The sequence below is a fragment of the Hirundo rustica genome, chromosome 10 (assembly GCF_015227805.2).
Source record: "Hirundo rustica isolate bHirRus1 chromosome 10, bHirRus1.pri.v3, whole genome shotgun sequence".
Lineage (NCBI taxonomy): Eukaryota > Metazoa > Chordata > Aves > Passeriformes > Hirundinidae > Hirundo > Hirundo rustica.
The window spans coordinates 9,893,165-9,917,756 of NC_053459.1; the positions used below are offsets into that span (position 1 = coordinate 9,893,165).

Sequence of the window (24,592 nt, forward strand, 5' to 3'; positions counted from 1 at the left end):
TACCCCGTCTCTTCTGCATGGCAGAGCACAGCTGTGGCATAAAAGGGTGTGCTCTCTTTGAAGTCTCATTATTAGCACTTGTATCTGGTAAATATAGCTCTCCCTCCTGCACAGCTCGAGTGATCACGCTGAGTGTTTCGATGCCTCTTGCTTGTCTGTACCAGTTGTCTGGCTGGTGCTCTCTCTCATGTGCCCCAAAGGAGGAACCTCCCGAGCTATCTGGTTTCATCATCCCTAAAATCACAGATTTAAATTTAGATGACTGCGATCATAAAATTAAAGAATTAGAAGCTGTTTCTCTGCTCTCCAAAGTGCTCCAGTTCCCAAGCTGTTTTACAGGCAGTGACCCTGTCAGGCTCACCTCTGCTACACCGAGCGGCTCACTCCAGGTACACAGAGCCTTCCACACCAGCTGCCTGGCAACTGTGGGCGGGGAAGAAGACGCATCACCTGGCAATTGTTTTGTAACAAAGTATCACTTGATGTTAAAAAAAGGATCCCATTCTTTTTAAATAATACAAGATGTGCCTTTTAAGATTGCCATTATTCCTAAAAACCAATCAGCAAGTGGAAACAGCAAGACAGATTACAGAGCAATGGAAGCAATCGCACACACGACTCAGCGTTAAAAGCAGAGGAAAGGAAGCTGGTGTACACATCAAATTCCTGGTTACAACCTTGAAAAACATCCCACTGCACTGCTGGACAATTTTTGGCAGAAACAGCTACCAGGATAGAGGAAGGGAGGAAGCTCAACAGCTCAAGTTTTGTGAACAAGGTGAGGTTTATTGATTTGGGGGTTATGAAGGGTTTGAATCTCAGCATCCCATCCAGCCAGGGCCCAGGCAGCACTGTTCAGAGCTGCAGTGATAAGGAGTGATAAAGAGTGATAAAGATTATTGGCATTGTCTGCACTGCCAGGACAGCACTCAGGAGCTCCACTCACAGCTCAAAGCCTCGACTTCCTGGAAGGGTGCATGCATCCCTCCCAATGGATCTCCAAAATGGAGATGTTCCAACACAGCACCATGCAGCTCAATGCTACACAAACACAGGAAAATTACAGTCCCTGCCCCAGCAGACCTACAGGGAAAGAAAAAAGAGACCAGTAGATACATCAGGGCTAAGGGAAGTGACATCAGAGTGTTTCTCAATGTGTTGAGAGATTCATGTACAACTCACCAAAGGCCACAGACAGGCCACTTCTCATTAATTAATGAATATATGTCTGCAATTGCAACAACTATTCAACATCCTTCCTATGCCCACCTCTGAGAACTTCCATCCAAAGGGCGAGACCTCTTGCCTTAGCAGACTAGTGCAGCACATTAAAAGAGAGAGTGTTTGGAGTTGTGCTTGCATGTTTTCATTCCTGCTGTTCATCTCAAGCTTTAGGAATACATCCTCACTGTTACGATGCACTGGATTATCATTTGGATGGTGAGAAGATGAGCAGCAGGTTACAGCGGTGTGGCTTCTATCAATTATTCCTTCATGGCTAGAGGCCTCAGATTACAAGTTTATTGTTTCCAAACTCAGCCCACAGCAAAGGTCACTAATCAGGTATTCCACAGTTTTTAAGTTTCTTCTTTTTAAGTAAAAATTTCATTAACTAATTTTGGTCTTTTGGTTCTGCTTTTAGTTTGGCATTTCATGGAAAGATCCAGAAAGTTTTTCTTTGAAGTTCATTATTTTCCCTGTCCTTTATCTTTCTAGTCCTAAAATAGGAGGGAAAAACCCCTTTATTTCTCCTTCTTTGGAAGAATGTCTTAAGCTTTAATCATTTAATCACTGTTGCAAAAAAAAAAACAAAGCCTGCATCTGTTCCTAATTTTCAAATAAACAGTAACATGGCAAAGATTTCAAATCAAAGTACTTGCCTGCAGATCTGAGGAACAAAACCGAGAATCTACCCTGTGGCACAAAGTGCATCCCCTTCTAGCACCTAACAGCTCAGTAAACTATTGATCTATGCCCTGCACATCCAAGTCAAGTAGTGGGTGAGATAAGCTATCAGTTCACCTGCTCTTGGCTCTGACAGGCTTACAGCATAAGCCTCATCACTGCTTTTCCTCTTGCCTAACTGCTACAGAGAGTTCACAGTGAGGTGTTTCCCAAGGAGCAAGAGCCTGTATGGTTCCACAAGCACAGAGAGAGCAGACAGAAAGCCTTTCAGGAAAGCTATTCAAGAGTAAACAAACCAAAATAACAACAAATCCCTCACCTCACTACATAACTCAGCACAATCACTCCCATTTCTATTAAGAACTGGAAATCTTCTTTTGAAAACACCAGAAAACTCTCCATAGCTGAAGGACAGAAAAATTATTGTAGCAATTAACACTCCTAAGAAGAAATTCAGGTTTCTAACCAGAGGTGTTCAGTGCTGTTTTGATACCACTGACTTAGCAGGTGAGAGATGAGACCATGTAAGGAGATGCAGCCTTCTGGAGCCGGGGCTGAAAGCTAAACAAGAAGAGCAGTAGCTTCTAAAAAACGCATTAGGCTAACCATAAAGGATGAGATTTGGCTGCTTAACATCGAATGGGTTTATACAAAAACAAAACAAAAGAACCTTTGTGCATAAGGCTCACTTCCAGCCATTAGACTTAGAAAGTTTTTATGATCCTAATGCAGGGAAACAAACCAAAAAAAAACCAAAAAAAAAAACAAAAAAAAAAAAAACAAAAAAAAAAAAACAAAAAAAAAAAACAAAAAAAACAAAAAAAAAAACAAAAAAAAAAAACCAAGCCCCTTCTGCTTCACACCATCATTATTGCTCTGGCCCAATGAAATAAGCACTTCGGAAAATGAATGAAAATGTTGCAAGGAGATGATGATTATTGTTTCACGTCTACTTGAAGCCTGTACAAGCCTGTCTTGTCGTTGCCATAAATGTTCCCACCACACACAGCATCCCCTCCTCTGCTGTGGCACCAGGGTCTGTAGCAATACAATGAAATGAATCCAAATTCTGATTCCTGCTCTCCCCTAGCCAGGGTACTTATAGCCTGGATTAGGACCCCGAGGTGGCTGCCTGGCACAGCTACAGGAATGCATATACTCAGGCAAAGGAGGTGACAGCATGGGAGCTGGGGTAAGAATCCCTCTGCAAAATGACAGTCTAAAATGTAGCAGTGAAAGCATGCCCAAAGCTGCCCTCGTGCAGCCACTCGTGTACAAGTCCCATTCATGCTCTGAACTGACAGAGCACAAACTCTCCCTTGTGCAGAGGCTGTTCAGAGACAAGGCTGTAACCACACCTGCCCCAGTAACCCCCCTTCTTCTTCCTGGGAAGAGGAGGCCTCGATCAGACAGCAACTTCAGCTCAGCAGCCTGACTGAGCACAGGAATACACTCACACAGCACAACCAAAGGCACAAGGGGCTCACGGCAAGGGGGGAAATCTGCTTCGGTCAGTTGGAAGTGGAGCCGATGGCTGAACCTTGAATAGCCGTGCATACCTGTGGTCCACATGAGCAAACAAAGTCACTGAACCTACCCTGGTTAAAATTATACCCAGCTGCAAAAAAAAAAACCAAAAACCACCTCAAAAAACCCTGATCTGGTATGAAATGTGTCTGTGTCTTTCCCAAAGGTCTAAATGAATCTTTCACTCTACGTCGTCGCCTTCATTTGCCCAGACGAGCCACTACTATGCATGGTATTGAAACACTTGTATTAAAATGCCATCTTGCTTAATTCACACTTTTTGTTTCTCTGTGTAAGTTATGTAGGCCAGCCTTTAATATTTTTTTCATGCTTAATCAAAGCCTTGTGTGTGAGGAGACTGCCACACAATAACTCGGTACTATTCAGCCAAATCAGAACACCCTAGGTTCAGCAAACAGAAGTATATGAAACAGATTTTACAAATCTATGACATACACATCAGAAATATTTCACAAGTGATTTTCATTTCAGATTTTTGATTATCCTTTTTCTCTGGAAAACAATGCTCTTGACCAGATTGGCTTCAACAGCCCAGAGCACACAACTCACTCTAATGCACACATACGCTTCCACAGGAAAGAATTAGAGCAACTAAGAGTTCAATAGCATTCACTATCAGCTTTTACATACTGATAAAAAACCCTTGGAAACGAGCATTTCTGCACATACAGCAGTTCTACAGCACTGCAAATCCTACCTACACCCCCTGTACTCTGAGGAAGCTTCACTCCAGTGAAGTCAATGGATGTTTTGTTACCTATTGTTAAATGATAAAATACCTCCAACAGGCACTGTTCTCTTCCACTTTTTTTTTTTTTTTGAAACACCTAAGACACACCTTTGTATTTGAAAAGAGGGGAAAGAATTAAAGTTCTCTCACTTCCTCACTCAGAAAATACTCACTGCTTGGATTAGCCACTAAATTAACTTCAGCTGTAGAGAAAATGACTCATTAAACAGAACAATCAAAAATTTCACTGGAGAGAAGGGGAGGAGGTAAGGAGAACTTTAACCTTCCTCCTCTCCTGCCAAATAAATGACACAGTAGTTTGAAAAAAATAAACAGAATGCAGTAACACTTCTTAATAAATAAGGCTTAAAACAGAAAGCGCTAGAAAGCTGAAGCAAAGGAAAAAACCAAAGCCAAGCTACAGGCAACTGTTGTAGCTCTCAGAGTACTTTAATGTTACAACTGTACCCAAATACATCTGGAAACATTGCATAGAGCAGCAGAAAGGCAGAAGGTTGTCTTTAAAAGGTAACTTCTTAATGTAGATCATAATGTCAGAAGTTCAACAAATAGTTAAAAGAAAGTTTTGTTTGTACAATCACACATCTGCCAGACAACAGACATCCAGTTTTGTAATACACCACTGGGGACAAACATGCAAGAGATTTTTAATAAAAGAACAAAAGTTCTCTTCCACAGACTCATCTGAATTGCTGTGAGACCAGTAGGAAATATTTTAGGGAAACTAATGTTTCCTTCTATCACAGCCAGTTACTTATTGAATACTGGAATCAGTTACCTATTGAATCCTCCTATAATCACTAAATTTGACCGAGAACTGGGGACAGAAAGGTGAGAACCCTGCCTGTTTCTCATATGACATCTTAAGTAACTACACCAGACGGTTTGGAAGACAGCTGTCTGAAGCCATTACATATATTTTTCATTTTCACCTGAAAATACTTTCCACATATATACGACCTTATCTAAACTAGAAAGGCTAATTTGTCATTGTGGATTTGGGTTTTGGCAGAAAATGTTTGTTTGAGCAGATGACTAACACAGACAGCTAAACTAGCATGAATACTAAAGCAGCAAGCACAGGTTTGGCAGTAAATGATGTCTTTTCTCAGATACAGAATACCTAAACCAAAACAAGCCATAACTGGGGTTTTTTTCTAACAGCACAAATACACTTATACTGCACACCTACTTCAAAGCAGCAGCTCCAGGGTGAGTGAAGAAGCAAATCCACTTCGAGATACCCTCTCAGATTCTCACTCAGAACACCTGCAAAGACTCCCTGGGCCGAGGGACTGATGCTGCGGCTGGTCAGGATCACAGTTCACTAAAGGCGGTTTCACAGCAACCCTGCAGACAATCTCAGACACCGCTTCTGCAGCAGGCAGAGGGAGCAGCAGTGTAGGCCAAGACAAGTGTGGTTTCAAGGGCAGTGTAAGGCACTAATCACATAAGGTATTCTACTTGAAGATTTGCTGCCTGAAAGAATATAGCAGATGAGGCTTCACAGTTGGTTTTAACCAAACTGGGAGCTAGCTGATATCTGGAGAAATGGCTCCGGACTTTTTCCTAAATACATTCCCAGGTGATGCCAAAAACAGCTCTCCAGAGGAATACATGTTCAAGGACACAGAAACAACAGCATGGCCTTTCATTTCTTTAAACTGATGTTAAACCTGTGTCCTGCATTCTGCTTCTGAGGTGCAGTGATTGCCTGTACTTATTGCAGCTCTCCCTGGCCTTAATTCTGTCAGATGTACCTGCATGAACTGAGCCTAAGGAATCAGAACAAAGTCACAACAACGGTAAAAGCTGCAACTATCAGCCAAGGATATGCAGATAAAGCCAGGGAAAGAGATTCCAGACAGTGACTTGTATCACTCTCGACTTCACTAAACCAAAGCAAAACCTTTCAAAAAGTTACAGTGAAGAATAGTAAGGAGCTACTACAAGAGTGTGTCAGCTGAAACCAGAAACAGATTGGAAAGTCCTACAAGTAACAGGAGTCCTGGAATGCAAAGGCTACCATTACCTGTTCTGTAGTTCTCTTTTTTCTATGTATAAAGCAATCCTGCTAATAGTCTTTTGCTTTTACCTGTTCCTTCAACCCAAATGCAAATGCTGAAATGTGACCTGAATCTATGATTAACATGACAGGAGTTATTTGATAAAGGAATAAAAGCTGATGAGCTACTCTAAGAAACACAGAAGTAAACAAGCTTGAACCAAGACAGATCAAACATCTCACCAATCTTCAGGAGAAGAAGTTATGGAAAAGATGAAATAACCAAGGTAGGAGATAAACTAGATGTTGAATTACCGATTATTCTGTAACCCTTTAGAGCTAAGTCATTACTATAGCTAATTAAAATTAATAGGGACTCACTATTAATTCAAACAGAACAGTGTAGTAATGGCTTCCAGGAAAAGAAAGGAAGAAAAAACGTTAAAGGGACACATTCTTAATTGAGGCATGCTACCATAGTCCCACCAACCTCAAGGAGGGACAGCAATTTACATCAGCTGGAGATTCTTCCCCTTCCACACCTAGGTGAAAAATAATTCATAGCCCATTCATGCAGAAGGATCATTCAAACCTTCCTCCAAAATATGCCTACACCAAACTTAGGAACACGTTATATGTTAGAGAATTTTTTCCTCTAACAATTCTTGGCACATCAACGCTTTCCACTGCTGCAATCCCACAATGTTATCAGCACAAGGCTTCATTCATACCTATGTTTAAAATTTTATAACAGCCTATCAAACTAAGAAATTATGAATCATTCAAGCCATTAAAGTCCAATTACATCAACTGAAATCTGAGCTTCTTGGCATTATTCCAATTTCTCTTTCTGCTCACTCAGCCCCTGTACCCCTTCCTACACAACTTTCCCTTCTCTAACCTTGTGAAACTACTCTTACAGAAGACCCAGGAGCTGGGCAGTTTGCACAGCATGCCTTTCACTCTTACCCTTCAATACATTTAACCACCACTTCTCTGTATTTGTGGTTTTGCCCTCTCCTCTCCCCCATCCAACTTCCTATCATTTCATGGATTATCTGCTCCTGCTCCTCTGGATCAGGAGACATCCTGTGTCCAGGTTCTTTCTGCTCCTACCCTTCATTTCTGCATGATTGTATCAGTTCAAATGCATTTAATTATCATGTACATACTGACACTTAGCTACACGGTGGATTAATTCAAATTAAAGTGATTAAAATAATCAAATTTAGATTAGCAAATGAGAAAACTTTTTTTTTTTAATGTCCTTAATGGTCATTCTCAAACACCAATAACCACTAAATCATGATCATCTGCAATATAACCTTTTAATTTAGCATTTAATATAGACCCTAGTTAGACAATACTATTAGTGTATATTTATGCAGATTCTTGACCTGAAATTAATGACCAACATAGGTCACTATTTAGTAGCTGGTTAAATTTTATATTATGACTTTTCAAGCTCTGTTTGAATGAAAAACAGGATGAAAACTAACAAAATCCCTGAACAACTAATGAAGTTACTTAATCAAATAAATGTTGCATTTAAAGACTTTTTTTTTTTTTTTAAGCCTCAAGTCTCTTTAGTAGGTGAAACTGAGTGAACTTGGCTACTGTGGAATTCAGATTTTCTGATTTTGTAGAGTTCTTCAGGCTTTTTTGCTAAAAAAAAAAAAAAAGAAAGGAAAGCTGTTTTCCCATCTTTTCTGTTGATCTCATTCAGTTTTGAATAAACGTTAGGCTACTCCCACTAAAATGAAAATAAATTTCTTTGGGTATCTACTGAAGCAGCTGCTGTTCTCAGAAATGAGGTTTTAGCACTTCAAACCCCACTAATGTTCGCTAGAGCAATGGGTTTATTTCCTCTAAACATTTGGTAGTTACACTGAGTGAAAGCGCTGTCTTAATTTAGGTAGCATTAATATATTACAGCATATTTAGTCCTGAATACAGGTTTATATTTGAGAAAGCAAGACAAAAATTACTCGAACCTGAACTACCCCACTTTCTCAACCTCAGCTTGCCTTCTCCAGGGATGTGCTACCACCACCTCAGGGTCAAAAGAGAATTTAAAAGAAATGTAAATATTTGTTTTCTTCCTGGGAAAGCACTACGTAGGGAAGAGGGGAAAAAGAGGGGATGTGCTTATGGGGAATTGCATCAGTTTGATTAGAGAGTTTCAGCAAGCTGGTAAAGGCCTGTGTAGGCAATCCCTTCACTCTAAAGGGTATTTCCTAATTAAAAATATGCACCCTAATTTCCAGAGCCTTCCTACTGAAGAAACATCTCCCCACTGCTGCCCAATTAGATCACATTGGGTGGCTGGCTCTTTTTGTTGTGTGCATGATAATACAAAGACTCTCCAAGTTCCTGCTCAACAAAGGCTCGTGTGAAACAGGCTTTGAAGACACAATAACATTCCTCTCGCGAGTTTCAAGCCCCGAGGCTAAAAGCACCAAGTAACTATTCATTCTTCCATCTTGAGACACATTCCTAACCTCGTTCAAAGGCCTGAAAAAACATGCCCTAGCTACATGCCTGCACACCTTCAGCAGGGCTTCTCCCTTCTATCGGAGCTTGCTGGAGAAAGAAGTTCCATACAGAAAAGAATTAAACACATTTGAGAGATTTGTTTCACTTTTAAGAACTCTTAAATTGTTTAAAGGATTCAAGACTTCAATCCATTGAAGAGCAAAGTTCACCATTCACATGGTTAAGTACAATGTTCACAGTGCACCCATTCTTCAACTTCTGCTCCCGAGAAGCAGCTGTGGGAGGAGGGAGTGTGCACAGCAGCTGGAAAAGGACAAGGGATGATCTGGAGCTGTTTGGCTTCCATCACTGCTCTTCTATTTAGTTTCATCTGCCTCTGTTTTGATCTCAGACTGGTAAGATACACGTAAATCACACATAGCTATCACCATATCAAGATATCCAAGGCATCCAAGAACATTGTGCATCATGTACCCAAGATGATGACAAAGTCAACAAAGTTCAAGATTATTTCCAAAATACTGACACTAGAACAAATATTAACTTTCAACAAGAAAAAATATTTACAGTTTTCAACATACAGCTTCCTAAACAAACTAAATTCCTCTTTATATATTTTATTTTGCTCTTTCTCAGAAATCTGAATGCCATTATGTGTAAAATGAGGAAATATAAACCATTACTATAGGATAGGCTATCCTAACTGCAGTTACCATGTCATGGTATGGAACCAGCACACAGAAACAGTGGAGCAGGCAGAGGTGGGTTCTCCCCTTTGCAGGAAGGCAAGCTGGTCACATTTGTCCAAAACTCCTGCAGGACCCTGCCCCAGATGTGCCAGCCAGCCTACTTTTTGGGATTCCTGAACCACACACAGGAGATAAAAAGTTTCCTTTGTTTGCAATAGTTTTCAGTACACCTAAACTAAGGTTTCCTTACCTGTATTTCATTTTATATCTGCAATCAAGCAATTAAGTGTTTAGTACCCCTGAATTTGCCTTCTTTTTAAGAGAAACATTTTTTATTATTATTTTGTAGTTTAGTTGACACTATTAAGAAAAAAAATCAACTGTGATCTGCAACACAGAAAAGTGGACCAAATGCTAAAAATACTGGAACATAGCAAAGCATGAAGGGATGGTACAGCGTGACCATGCTTTGCAAGCAAAGTCAAAAAGAGAAACAGGGTAAATGTAACAGGTTGAAGAGAGGCAAATTTTTCAATTTCAACAATGCTGTTTCCACCTGTCTAAAATATATTTTTTGTCCTCCTAAAGATTTCAACTAGTCGTTTTCACTTTCCCCAGATGAAAATGGTTCCGTTTGAATTTACCATCAGTGCAAAAAGCTGAGAATTGCTCATTTTTTCCTTCATGTAGCCATGGTACAGATCTTCATTCCCATCAAAACAAGGAATGCATTACCTTACTGACATCTAAGAGTCATTTTGAATCCGGTGGCAAGCTGACCTGCCCCACCTCTTTCAAGGACTGCACAGCTGAGCTACCTGCTGTTGGTCATTTCCAGGAAATATAACAGTACCATGAAAGGAAAATCTTTGTGGATAACTTCCAAAATAGGAAAAAAAGTAAGATAACATTGTCTTAGCCTCAACTAAGTAAATAACTTGTTAGTTTATGCCCTCATTATTATATAACATTCTGTTCCATAAATGCGCCATTTGCTATCTCGAAGTAACAAGTAATTCAGAAACTGTGATCAGGAATTGCAGGAGAGGAATCACTAATTACAACAGCACAAACTTTTCTGAGGAAATGAAAATTAATCCCATTTTTCAGAGACCACTCAGCCAAAGCCACCATCACTTACCTAAAATACCTGCATAAGTCAGAAATAGAACAGCCACCATCACTTTAGCAGGGTACCCAACCTTTATTTCTCTGAGTATCACAGAGCCCAAGTACCATGAAAAAGCACATGGTGCCATGCAGGGAAGGCTGCAGATTTACCAGCCCTATGACACAGCAGGCACAGCAAAGGACATTCTATTGCATTCTGTGTCTACTCCAGGAAAGAGAAGAGCTTCTGTATTTCTCCTATTTTAGTACCTTTGTGAAGGCTCTAGCATCACAGCTGACAGTGACTCCCAAACACCTTGTCAATCACTCACACAGGAACCATCAAACCAAACTGGGGATTACTGGAAGACCCTTGTCTCCTTGCTCTGGCAATTTTCAAGGTATTTCAGCAAAGCATCGAGTACATGGACACCAGCACTCCCCTGCAGCACATACAGAAGAGGCTTCTGAGCTCCAAGGTTGTCTCTGAAGCCAAAACATCTCCCCTGCCACTCATTTCCTGCTCTCAAAGGGTTAAAAATCTCTTTTCTAACACAGCAATCTTCTCTTCAAAATGAAGGCCAGCTGGCTGAAGATTAATTACCATCCAGTGTTTTCATCTAAAAGATTCTGACACACATCAGCTGTCACTTGGGGTGTCTGCATCTCTCACCCAGCACAGGGCACAGGAAGCTCAGGACAGACCTGAAACAAGTCACAGCTCCAGCCATGGTGTTCCAAGCTCCCCAGCTCCCTTCCATTCCTCTGCAGTCACTTACAAACTGATGAACAGAAGACCCCAGGTGAGAGGTGCTGTAAGAGGAGAAACCAACTCAATGTTCTACCTCCCATGTGCACTTCCTGAGGTTCCTTTACTCTCCCAATGAAGTTTACATGAAAGTTACTGGTGATGTACAGACATGCAGTATCTTGTGAGGAGGATGACGGGAGGGTTTGTTTTGGTTTGGTTTGAATTCCACAGCTCAGTGAAGTGAGGGCAGAAGGAACCCATATAATCAGAATGGCTTAGCCCCTTCTACTCCAGCTTCAAGCTCTTTATTCCTTCAGGGAACTGTGCAAACTGTGCCACTGAAGGAAAGCTCTCATGCACAAACTAGTTAAGTATTTTATGACTGCAAATCCAGCTTATGGAGTTCTTACCCTATAGTTATGTCTTAACAAATATTTGTGCACCACACTGAAAGCCAGACCAATGAAACTCAGCAGGAACCAAGGCAATAGTTAATTCCCATTTTTTCTATTCACACAGATTCTGTATTTTAAAGAAAGCATGAGCAGTCCTTAGGTGCCCTAGTGGTTAAAAATGTCCAGCCTGCAGAGGCTGGAGGGGATGGGCTGAAGCAGAAGAAGAAACACAGTTACAGCTGTAGATGTTCCCAGACTCTACATTCCTCCACTATATAGCACACATCATCAGAGAGTTCAAACGTGCAAGTACACTCCACCAGCTCTACTAGCAAGTGCACAACATCCTCCTGAAGCATATCTCATTTGAAAATTTAACAGGTCATTTCTTCCACATTTCCAACTTCCAAACCAGAATTTCACAACAGTTGACAAAATGTACCCAGGTAAATCTTCCTGTGATATACCATGGAACAGTACATTTCACCTTCTAGCTCACGTGGCTGACACCAGATCTTCTGACTAGACTCCCAAATTACTACAAGCACTTGAACACACAAACTTCCACTGTCTCATCTACCTGATCAAAAATTACTCTGAATACACTTCACAATTACCCAAGGTTAAATATCTAATAATAGTCTTCAGAGAACATGACCTAGATATGTCAAACATGATCAGAGAGACATATATCAAGACATCCTTTAGTTAGTTAAGAGTGCCAGGCTTATTTAAATCTCCTTTATCTGTTCACACCTTGGCTTTTGTTAAATTTCACATCATTTCTGTAAGCAGAGTGTAAAGCTGTTAAACTTGTGAAGACTTTTTTTTTTAAGTTACCAATGTCTCTCTTTTACTATCTCTGTTTCATGTAGTCAAAATAATAATCACCATTTATTAAAGCCCCAGAATTATGTAAAAATAGAATAATGCTATTCACTTTTATGACCAAGTACTCTAACACATCAGATCGTGTTACAGATGACCAAAAGACAGCTTTTACCATTCTGACAAGTTGGGAATTCAAACATGTTTGTCAGTGTTAATATATTTTTGTGTTGCAGCTCTTACCACAAAATGAAAACCACATCTGCTGTAACAAGCCACAATAGCTTTGTCATTTGGAGTTTTCCTTCACAATATATTAAAGGAATTATTTATTTTAAATAAAAAAGTAAAAGAATCTATACTTACTAATCCATAAGACAAATTATTAAACTAATGAACCCAAATCAAATTTATAACTGTCCAAGTAGTAGAGTGTAAAGAAGAAAATGCTGCAGTTAAAAAAGCCTATGTGAATATAGTCCTCCTTCTATTGTGTGCATTTTATAAAATCAAGGGGTTTTAATGTTAAAATTCACTCATTCTTCTTTATCTTGTACTTAATTCAGGTTTTTATCTGTGGTTTACTGCTGTGGTTGTGACAGGGATACTACAAGACAAAGAATTCAGGAAAGAGGAGCTGGAGGTAAATTCTGCTTGCCTTACTAAGCAAATCATCCTCCTAAGATCAGAAGAATATCAAATACGGAAAAAAATAAAAAATCCAGTAACAAATAAGGAATACATGTGCTTCCCAAGCAGAGTGTCCATCCCTGTAATAAAGACTAAAACAAAATACAGAAGGAAAAACACCTTCAGAAAACTGCAGTACCATGCAAAATGAGCAGCTCTAGAACATTCTTTGTGTATATCCAGGCTCTCCACGTTTCTCTGTACTGATCCCCAAACTTTCCAATATCACCATCCCAGTTCCCCTCAGACCACAAACACCTTGCAATTCTCTCTGTCATCATCCTACTATAGTTTCAGTGTCCTCCAAGTAATTTCTCTCATTTCCATCTCTTTCCCATAGCAGATTCTACAGGTGCTTTACCTCAAGTTCCCCATTATCTCATGTCACAGCACAGGTCTCATGAACAGTCTCCCCTCCTTTTTCTTCTCATCTCCTAAGGGTATTTCCTAACTCTGTCAATCACATGCAATAATTAGTTTTCACTGAAACCTGGCACAGAGGTTAAACCTAAAATCAAACTAGTTTTGGAAAATAATATCTCCTTCTCTTCCATATCACTGGACACCAAAATTCTTTTTAAAGCTTGTAGGACTTTATTCACGTAATGATCAGGACAGTAGAGAATCACTTTCAGAGCTTCAATAAACTGGAAAAAAAACTCCACTTTCTTCACAAACCAGCTATTATACAGTTACTTTCTCAAAAGAATATTCAAGTACACTCACTGTCATTACTTGCATTCATGTGTTTAGGAAGTCTTGAAAATTGTACAGTCCTAATGGGTATAAAATTTTAGCTGTCATAAAATATTCCTGAAACAAGGCAACATGCTGAAGATCCTGGTCAAATAATATTCCCATTCCACAGCTGCTTGCTGCATTTTATTTAAGAGCTGTAATTCTCTATTTACAAGTGCTATCTAAGGAAATTTATGATCTCCCTACAGCTGCTATTAAAAATCAGCATCATCCTCACCCTGCAATGTCCTGTTTCATTTTCAAATTTAAACCACTTTCAAAAACCAGTTTAAACATTAACTAAATGGGAAAAACATGTGCTAAAGATGTCCAGGTAGTACCTCATAATCATACGAATTTGTTTATAAATCATTCTGTTTCCATTTTTAAGCCAGGAAAACAAAAGAGAAACACCTAAACCCATTAATTATAAGTTTGTGGTCTTGTTAAACAGGAGAAGTGCAAATATGCAAGTATGTGGAGACACAGGCTCAATTTTGGCAAATAATTAGGTATGAGGAAAAACTGGTGTGTGCATACAGTAAAAAATGCACTGTTTTGTCTACAATAATACCCACAAAGCATGAAAAACTTTCATAACATGCTGGTATTTACCTTGGTGCTGACCCAAAACTACAGAAACTTCTGTTCTTCAATTCGGGAAACAACACGCCCCTAGAAACTTAATTTAACTGTACAAGTCTTGTTTTGGCACCCTTGTGGGTCTCTCCCAACTCAGGATATCCTATGATTTTATGAATTGCTGTGTTTCTGTTGTTCCACATTAAGTTTTTAACTTGAGAAAAAGAACATAACTATTGAAAACTATGAAAGAAATAAATTTAAAAAAGCAAGCAGTGTCCCAACAAAAATAAAGCCCAGGCATATAGCACAAGAATGACATGAGTAATTTTCTGTTTACTATCGTGTATTTTCATGAGAATCACACAAAGGTTTAGTTCTACCCTTAGAAGTGCTTTGCTTTAACTGGATACAGGCAAAAGGTCTAACAGCCCTATAGATGTCCTTGTGCTGAATTCCCACTGTAGTGTTTTCCATTTTTTTACATCACCAAAAAGCCCCAAACCACCCATGCAGTGGGTGAAACAGTCAGCATCAAAGCTAGAGTGAGCCAAGTTACCACTTGCTTACACTACACATATTCTATTCTAAGTGTTATTAGCACTTACATTTAGGAGTTCTCAGAGTCATCAACAAAATGGAAATGAAGCTTTGAGGCTTTGGAGATCAAAGCAAGATACCTGGATTCATTCTACTATCCTGCTACAGCATTTCCTGTTTCTCCAGAGACAACATCTAATGGTTTCCTTTTTCGAATATTTTTCACCATATACTCAGAACACAAACTATCAGCAGCTCATCTTCAAAACCCCTGCCCATTCGAGGAACCTTCTCACAGCAACCCCAAAGCAGGATCCACAGCACAACCACAAAATCTGCTCACCTGTTGTCTTGGGTTTGTGCACGGGGTTTTGATGCTGGGGGGCTACAGGGGTGGTTCCTACAAGAAGCTGCTGGAAGCTTCCCCCATGTGTGACAGAGCCATTGTCAGTCAGCTCCAGGATGGACCTGCTGCTGGCCAAGGCCAAGCAGTGCCACTGCCAGTGGCAGCACCTCTGGGATTATGTATTTAGGAACAGGAAAAAACCTGCACAACTGCAGCCAGAGAGAGGAGTGAGGATATCTGAGACTGCTGGGGAAATTGGAAACTACTCTGCAGAGGAAGTAGCAGCAGAGACAACATGCAGTGAACTGGCCAAAACCCCCATTTTCATACCCCTGTGCTGCTGTGGGGAAGAGGTAGAGAAATGGGGAGCAAAGCTAAGCCCAGGAAGAAGGGAAGGCTGGGGGAAAGCATTTTAGGATTTAGGTTTTATTTCTTACTATCCCACTCTGATTTGATTGGTAATAAATAAACTAATTTGCCCAAGTTGAGTCTGTTTTGCCCATGACAGTAAGTGATGAGTGATCTCTCCCTGCCCTTATCTCGACTCATGATCCTTTTGTTATATTTCTTTTCTCCCCTGTCTCGCTGAGGAGGAGAGGGACAGAGTGCTCTGGTGGGCACTGGGTGTCTAGCCCACCACATCTGTGCATGCAAAACTCTAAGCAGGAGGAAAACACCTCAGGGCTACACTGCTCTCTCCCCTCAGTTTGTCCATGTCATGGGCTGGTGTTTCCCAGCACAACTTGGCAACTGCAGCCATGCAGCCTTCCAGGTACAGCATACAAGGCCACTCATCAGAGGATCCAAGCACCAAAGAGTGACCATCTAGGCTAGACACACACACAGTACCCAGTTCTCTAAAGCAGAGGTAGAAGCTCGGGCAGGAGAGCATACAGAACTGCACTGAAACGACACCACTTCTAACAGGAAAAAAGAAGAGAGCTAGGGCAGGGCCAGCTGTTTGGAAACAGCCAAAAGTATATGACAGGGAAGGCAATGGGATTGGAGAGTGCAGAGGAATGCCGTGGGTGAGAGAGAAATGGTTTTCAGTTAAATTTGGGAAACAACATGATTATTTCAGCCAGTATCTTTAATGCTAGGAGAAACAATTACACTTGAAAGAGATTAAAAATACTTCAGAATCTAATGCCTAAACAACTTGGAGGCAGCTGGCAGAGAAGGACAGGGGAGTAGGGAAAAGGACAGGAGTTAGCTAGTTTGCATCAAAGCAGCAACAATTATTTTACCCATTAGGAGATGGACAGCCAACATCTGGGGTCATTGTCCTGTAGATGGCATCAACAGAAAATTCCAGAATGGATAAAACAAGCATTGTCCAGACAGTTTTGGCCTTTGGGATGGGGTGGAAGATTGTTCTATGGAGAAAATAAAAAAGAAGCATGTGCAGTCCCTTTGCCACTTCTGAGATTAAAAATGTAAAAAATAACCCATGAAAGAGAGGGAGAGTGAAGAAAGAGTACTTGTGCAGGCTTCCCCAGCCCTTGTTCTGATACCTGCAGCTTCACCTTTCCCTTCCCACCTCCAGATGTTTTCTCCTCTCCGCTGTACCTGCAAACACACCAAGCAGCTTTTCCTTCATCTTCCCCTTGCTCAGACACCAACAGGAGAAGCCACAACTGCAACCTCCCCACTCTCAGCTGCAGCCTGAACAGCCTGAGCTGCCAGAAGGAGCCCAGGGGAAGCTGGCCAAGGAGGCACAGCTGCTCTGCTGCTTGCTGGGAAGGGCAGGCAAAGCTTTGGGGAGCTGGAGCACCCTTACTGCATGTGGAGTTTTCAGGTGAACGGTTCGGCTGATGGTGCTCAACAACTTTTTCAGGCCTGTGCAAGCAGTCCTATAAATCACTCAGCTCCAGGCAGGTTTTCTTAGGAATGGCATAAGGTACAACCTTACATGGAACAAGTCTCCTGCCAAACCTAAATTTTACCTCCAAAGCAAAAAAGTTACAAGCACATGTCAAAAAATAGCTGTAAAAATGGTTTAATATGAAAGAAACATTGTTGGGTTTCTTTCCTGAGCACACCCAAAAGATGAGCTAGTTGGGCTGCATTTTGCAAGGGAAGTTTCATTTGATGGCAAGAAATCTTGCCTGGGAAATAAGAGTCCCAAGGGTTAATGCCTGAGAGGGCTACAAGCAACCGACAAAGCTCCATAGTGGGAAGGGAGAAGGAACAGCCATGGCTCAAACTCCCCATATAATTACAACCTGATTCTTCCCTTGCCTCCCAGAAGAAGCTGTGCCTCCTCAATCCAATACTAATTTTGGGAAATAAGAACAAACTTCAAATAACAATTACTCTATTATACTCTATTTTACACCATGCTGCCCCTAAAAACATCTGCATAGTATTTTTCAGTTCTTCTATCAGGTCTTCCACATCCTCATCTTTCACTGAACAGCATAATCACAGCGAGTGTCTACCTAACACCACCATGGAGAGCATTGCCACAGCTTTTATGTTAAAGGTGACACACAGTTCCATTAAACCAGTTGTCCACAGCAGAAGGAAAGCAGTGCATTGGAAACAAACTGTGCAAGCAGTTATGATACTGCTCCCTGCCAGACCTGCCTCCTCATACCCTTCACATATTCTTTATTTACCCACACACTGACCAAGGATCTTCTCTCACACTTACTCCCCAGTCTCAGCACTGCACAGGTGGGCAAAGTGACTTAACTGCAGAACATGTGGCATCCTCTGGCAAAAATCCCCTCCTGAAGAATTCACAGCCCCAACGCTGTCCTAAGCACATATGGATTCCCACAGTAACAAGATCCATCTGCAAAAACAGGGCTCCTACAAGCACATGCCAGAACTGAGAAAAGGTGTGGCTGTGTAAATTTGTGTACATTTAGTCACAAATAATGTATGGTGACAGCACAGTCCAGTCACCCAAAAAATTACCATTTCCTACCATTTAGTACTTGAACCAGACTGGTAATATTTGCACTGATATTAAGTCCTACCTTGAACTTTCAAATTAACCTGGTATTCATAGGTCATGTAAGATTAAGACTCAATATTGCTTTGTTCTAATGGGCAATAGCAGCAAGTGCCAAGCAGCAAATGTGAAGAAACTCTTTTGCTTTGGTTCAGGTTATAAGGATGAAAAACATCTAAAAATGAAAAACATAAGATCTCAGGCATCACACCAACACCAGCCCTCAGTGTTCCCTTCAGTACAGCCAAGAGTGACACAAATACTAGGATGATGTAAACAGTGGTATGAGATACACCCCCTAATGTCATTGCATACATTCATAGTAAGTGCTTAAACTGCTGGGATTGCTGCTGCTCAGATATGTAGGAAACTGTTAAAATCGAGTAACAAAATTTACTAGACAACTATCTGCCAGTACTTGTCTGCACCAAAACAAAACGGGTTTCACCTTTCATGAAAGGACTTACACAGGTGTGCTGTACTTTGTGAGCTCTTAACAAGACACATTGTTCTGTGCTGCATGAAGTTCCCACTCAACAGAAACATCACACTGCTTCCAACAAGGCTCCTACTCATCTTACATGTCTGTAATCAACATGCAACAGCCTGGAAGAAGTTCTTCCCGTATTAAAAATTAAAAGCTTCAGGAAGAAACAGAACACATTAGTCAATGCTCAGAGTGGCTCATTTCTTGTGCTGTAACACTGTAGCAGGTGAGGGACAGCCACACGGTATCGACTGAAACACAAGTGATAGATACAATCCTCTAAAAGCTTTGAAGTCTGTTTTCAAATTCAAAGCTCCTTCCAACAAAGCTGAATTAACACTGGTCAGCCCCATGAGGCCACAAGCCTCACAGTGAAGATTACTGACCAAACCAGGATTACACCGGGCGTTTCCTGTTTCCAGCCCAATTCTAGAAATGGCTCGCTTTCACACCCTCTCCCACACACTTTTGAAGCACTGATTCTGAAAAGTAAAAAAACGTGGCAACACGGTAAGCACAGTATTGTACCCCCGGTCAAACAGGAGCATCCAAAGCTAATGCACTCCCCAGCCCGCGCAGGTGCCACGGTGGGGACACCCGCAGGGATGCTGCGCTCCTGGGACGCTTCTGCCACTAAAACATGCTGCAGTGAGGCCAAAAGGCTCAACGAAGCCAACCCGATCGGTGTCTGCCTGCCCCAGGGAGCCGTGCCGCCCGCCCCCAGCCCGCGGGAAGGCAGCGCCACGAGCAGCCGCGACCCGCGACCCGCGCCCCAGCCCCTCCCCGAGCGGAGCCGCGCCCCGTCCCGGCTCACCTTCCCCGGCGGGCGCCCGGCTCCTACATCTCCTCCCGCTTCTGGAAGCTGATGCTGGCGTACGCGCTCAGATCCTCGCCGCAGTGGCCGCTCCCGCGCTGCTGGCCCGGGGGCTTCGGCGGCAGCGGCTGCTTCGCCTCGGCGGGGGCGTGCGGGTGGTGGTGGCGGCGGTGGCCGCAGTCCCTCACCAAGTCCAGGTCGATGTAGTTGAGCCCGTTCTCCAGGGCGGGCGCGGCCCCCGGCTCCCGGCGGGCGGCCGCCTCCCCCGCGCCGGGCCGCAGCCACACGTTCTCGAAGGAGGCCGAGCTGTGCCGCTTCACCTCCTCGGCGCCGCCCGCGCCGCTGTACGGGAGGGGTGCCCCGAGCCCGCCCGCCGCTCCGCGGGCCGCGCTCGGCGTGGAGGAGAAGGTCTCGGAGCTGTGCCGCCGCCGGCCGCCCTGCGGGTCGGCGCGGATCACCTTGGCGCTCTGGTTGCGGCCGGGGCTGAGGCTGACTCGGGTGAAGGCGCTGCCCGCGCCCAGGCCCCCCAGCAGGGAGGAGGAGCGCGGCGGCGCCGCCGACAGCTCGGCCGGCGGCCGCGGCAGCTCCGGGGACGCGGCGGTGGCGGCGGCCGGCGGGGGCTTTTCGGGGCCGGCGCGGCCCCCCCGCACCTCGGCGTAGCCGAGCAGGCGGGCGGGCGAGCCGGGGGACGGGCCGTCCGCGTAGTCCGAGCAGGAGCCCCCGCCGACCGCGGCGCCCCCCCGCTGCATCGCCACGTAGTCCCGGCCGAAGCGGGCGGCCCGCGCGGCGGCGAAGCCGGGCGGGCAGGGGGCCCGCGGCGGGCCCGGCTCCATGTTCATGTACTCCTCGGCGGCCTCGCTGCCCGGGGGCGGCGGGGCCGCGCTCAGGGCGGCCGAGGGGAAGGGAGGCTTCTCGCCGGCGATGAACTCGATGTTCACGTACTCGCCGGGGCTCTTGGGCTCGGGGGGCAGCAGCACCGGGGGCTGCTCCCGGGCCCGCGGCAGGGTGCTGGCCTTGGGGCCGCCCAGCGACAGCCGCGTGGGGCGCGCCAGGCGGCCCTTGGTCTGCACGGCCGTGTCCACCTTGCGTGGGGGCTGCGCTTGAGGAGGGGGGCCGCCCTCGGGACCGCCGCCGCCGCCCAGGCTGTCGCTGCTGGTGGAGGAGGACGAGTCCTCGGCCGCGTAAAGGAGGCGGCTGGAGCCGAGCGCGATGCGGGGCTGAGGGCTGCCCTCCTCGGCTGTCCCACCCGGCCTGCCGCCGCCCCGCCGGTGCACGTGTTTGAAGGAGCGTGGCAGCGAGAAGTAGGAGTAGATGGGTTTGTGGTGCGCTACGGCGGCCGCCTCCTCGACCCCCGGCTGCCCCGCGGCCCCGAAGTAGCAGTCGGGCGGAGTGCTGGTGGTGGAGCCGCTGGCCGGGGACATGTTGATATAGTCGCTGCCGCCGCAGGGGAGCTTCCCTTCGTTGCTCTCCACTGAGAGTTTTGGGTGGTGGCCGGCACCGTTTGTCCAGATCTTGCCGTAGCCCGCGGAGCTGCTGTCGGGGGAGTAGCTGCCACTGGGAGACATCATCATGTAGCCATTAGAGTCCACTGTGGCTGGAGGGTGGCGGCCACCCCTGCCAGGGTTGATGATCTGCTGTGGGGCCGACACACTCTTAGGACTCATGGGCATATAGTCACCACCCTTGGGGGGCCCCCCACCACTGGGCACAGGGGCTACGCCAGGTGACATGGGCATGTAGCCATCATCCGTGTGCGGGGCAGAGTTGGTCCGATGACGGCCGCTGTCCATGTGGTGCATCTCCAGGCACTCCTCTGGATAGGAGTGAGTGGGCACGAAGGCTGAGTGGCGGTAGGAGGGCAGCCTGCTGCTGCCACAGGAGTAAGAAGGCAGCATCTCCGTGTACTCCTCGATGGAGGCTACCGAAGACTGTGAGGGTGTCTTCTGGTGGGAGATGGTGGGCGAAGTGCCTGCAGAGTGAGTCCTCTTTCTGAATGCCTTCTCCAAGTCCGCAACCTCCTCACTACCACCTCGAGGACAGCAGGGTGTACCAGGATAGCGGGGCTGCTGCTGCTGAGGGTGGCAGGTGCGTGGGATGAAATGGCCATTGGGTGCTGCCAGGCTGCAGCAAGAAGAGGTGGCCTTCCCTCCCATGCAGATGTAGTTGAGGTCTTCATCACCCCGGGCAGGGGGTGTGTGCCCCAATGAATCAGGCGTTACACTGCGAAAAGAGCTGCGAAAGTCACATGGGCTTGAACCATACTCATCAGAAGAAATAAATCCACCATCACTAGGGGAGCCAGAAACTGAAGCACTAGACCTTCGTGGAAACAGGCAGTCTGATGTGGAGCCGTGGCCACTAGTGCTGCTGGATGACAGACTGACTGGACTGGTGGCTGAAGGAGAGCAGCGCGAGGAAGGCATCGGGATGGAGCGGCTGTGGTTGAGTGGAGGATGGAGCCTGGAGTTGCCACGGTGTCTGTGTGAATGAGTCCGGTTAGCACTGGGACTAACTGGGCTACCATCCACAGAGGCAGGTCTTGACATTGTGCCTTCCCCATCACTCGATGCTCGAACCCGGAAAGAGCTGGGTTTGCCACCTGTACCTCCACCACCGGCAGGAGAAGTGGCCGTGACGCTCTCAGTCCTGGACCGCCGACTGAGCCCCACTTGGCTCGGTGGAGGGTTGTTGACGTGGTGCCTGCGAAGGGGCACAGAGATCGGGTTGGAACAGTTTGAGGAGGACTGGCTCTTGCTGCGGGGCCGGAATTCCTCACTCATGGCTCGCATGGCCTCCAGGATAGTTTCATGCATGTTCTGTGCCACCACTGAGTCATCCACCTGCATCCAGAACTCACCAGGCCCGGTGACAGCTGAGCGTCCCACCTCAATGAAGAAGAAGTTCTCAGAGTGACCACAGCGGCGGATATTGAGCAGCTGCAGCACCACAGCAGCCGCATCTGAATTCAGCTTTACAAAGCTGATGGTCTTGTTAGTCAGGCACAGGCGGTAGATGCCAATCAGGTTCTTTGTCTGGCCTAGGCCCTTAGGCTTCAGAATTACTTGCCAAACTTCCTTAAAAGCTGGACCAGGGGCTACCTCACCATAGCTGTCCTCACCTGCTTCCCCCAGTCCTGTGCTGCTGCCTCCAAAAGTGACATCGCTGTGGTGGTGGTGGTGATGGTGGTGGAGGTGGTGGTGGCCCTTGGCCCTGTTGTGCAACTGCAGCAGCGCTTGGTACCAGCTCTCCTGCTCAGGTTCGCTGTCAGCTGCAATGGCAAAGTGCTCGTCCTTGGTGTAGAGGGCCACCAGGTGCTTGTTCTTGGAGTCAGCCCGTTTGTTGATGTTGAAGCAGCTTTCTAGTGGGATGGAGCGCTTGGGGGCCCCTGACTTGTGTCTCCATTTCTTCTCATTCTCGTAATACTCCAGCCGGGCGGGTCCAGACTCACTGGCTGCCCTCAGCACGAAAAATCGTTTATGCATGCTCTTGGGTTTGCGCAGGTAACCCACCTTTCTGACATCTGAGAAGAAGCCCTCGTTATTATCCGTGGGGCTGGCCATGATGAGAGGTGGTAGAGCTGTTACTGCAGCTCGCAGTCTGCAAGACCCCAAAACAGCCAAGCCAACCAGAAAAGGCAACCACCTAAAATAAAATTCATGCAAGAACAATTAAAAAAAAAAATTAAAAAAAAAAAAGAAAAAAAAAGAAAAAAAAAAAAAAGCGGGGGCAAAATTGCTCAGGATCCTCTTCTGAGGACGGGACGGGGGAGGGACTGAAGCAGGGTGAGAGCAGCTGTTCAGTGGCAGAGGCAGCTTCCAGCACCAAATCAGAGTTTGTGTTGCTGTTTATGCCCAAATCGCGCTTAGACGGGTAAGCTCGTCCTTAAAAAGTCCAGTCCCGATCAATCCAGACGAAAGTCTCGTCCCAAAATGAGCAGCCAGGAATGAAAAACGCATCTTCCCTTGCAGGGGTCGGGCTCCGGCGGGGCCGGGAGCGGGGCGGGGGTCCCTTTCCTCCGCTCCCTGCACCCCTTCCCCGGCTCAAGTTTGCCTCCGCGAGCAGCGATCTCTGTTGCAGATTAAATATCCTCTCGGGGGCGGAGATTGTTTTGCAAAGTCCGGGGTCTGCACCCAAAAATACACGCTGCTTTCCCCCTCTCTCGCCCTCCCCCCCAAAAAAGAGAAAATTAAAAAAAAAAAAAAATGCCGCCCACGATACAACCCCCTTCCCCAAATATCAGCGCCGAGGCTGCTGCTCCCGCTCGTGCGTGCGGAGGAGGCTGGCGACCCCATTCAGTCCCATCTCGTTAGGCAGAGAAAGTGCCATTTCCACACGCGGCGCAGCCCGGCAGCGGCGGGAGGGGAGGCAAGCCCGAGCGCCGAAGGAACATCCTCTCTTCCTCCTCCTCTTCATTCCAGGCGGCAGCGCCTCAGCGGCCGGCGGCGCGGCCCCCTCCCGTGCCCCAGCCCGCCGGGGGAGCGGGCACCGCCGCGGCGGCTCCTTCTCCGCCGGCTTCTCCTCGGAGTTTCCCGGCGCCCCGCACCAAAACAGGCGGCGGGGGCCGCGCTCGCCGGTCCAGCCCCCTCCGCCCGCCGCCGCGGCTCAGGCTCACTCCAAGGAGAACAACACGTGACGGCGCCAGTGCGTGGACCATCCCCGGAGCCGCCGCCGGGCTCCCGGCCAGCGCCGCCGCTCCGCCCTCCGCCCTGCCCTCATTCAGCGCGGCCGCGGGGCCGCCGCCGCCGCGCCCCCATTGGTGCCGCGGCCCGTCCGTCACGGCGGCGGCGGCGCCCGGCCGGGCTGGGGCGCGGCGCGTAGTAAAGAGGCGTAGACGCCATTCAGCGCCGTGTTATTTATACCCGCCGCCGGCAGCCTCTGCAGTGTGGCGGCTCCTAGGCCCGGCCGCGCGGGGAGCTGCTCGCACCTATCCGCAGCCCTTGCCGCCGGCTTCGTGG

The 24,592-nt window shown here is 46.0% G+C and overlaps 1 protein-coding gene across 2 annotated transcripts in view; it reads right to left on the reverse strand.

The window, feature by feature from the left end:
* The window catches only part of IRS1 (insulin receptor substrate 1), a 49,527-nt gene extending 26,218 nt beyond the window's left edge, over positions 1–23,309 (reverse strand). The window contains exons 1-2 of one of the 2 annotated variants that reach the window (XR_005702468.2): positions 19,638–23,309; positions 16,622–16,750 (exon numbers count right to left, since the gene is read on the reverse strand). Coding sequence is in view for 1 of the 2 variants with exons in the window: in XM_040074625.2 (XP_039930559.1) it covers positions 19,661–23,197 (3,537 nt within the window). In the remaining variant the exon portion in view is untranslated. The remainder of the gene's footprint in view (positions 1–16,621; positions 16,751–19,637) is intronic. The other variant, XM_040074625.2, reaches the window with a different exon arrangement.
* Positions 23,310–24,592: the final 1,283 nt, after the last annotated feature.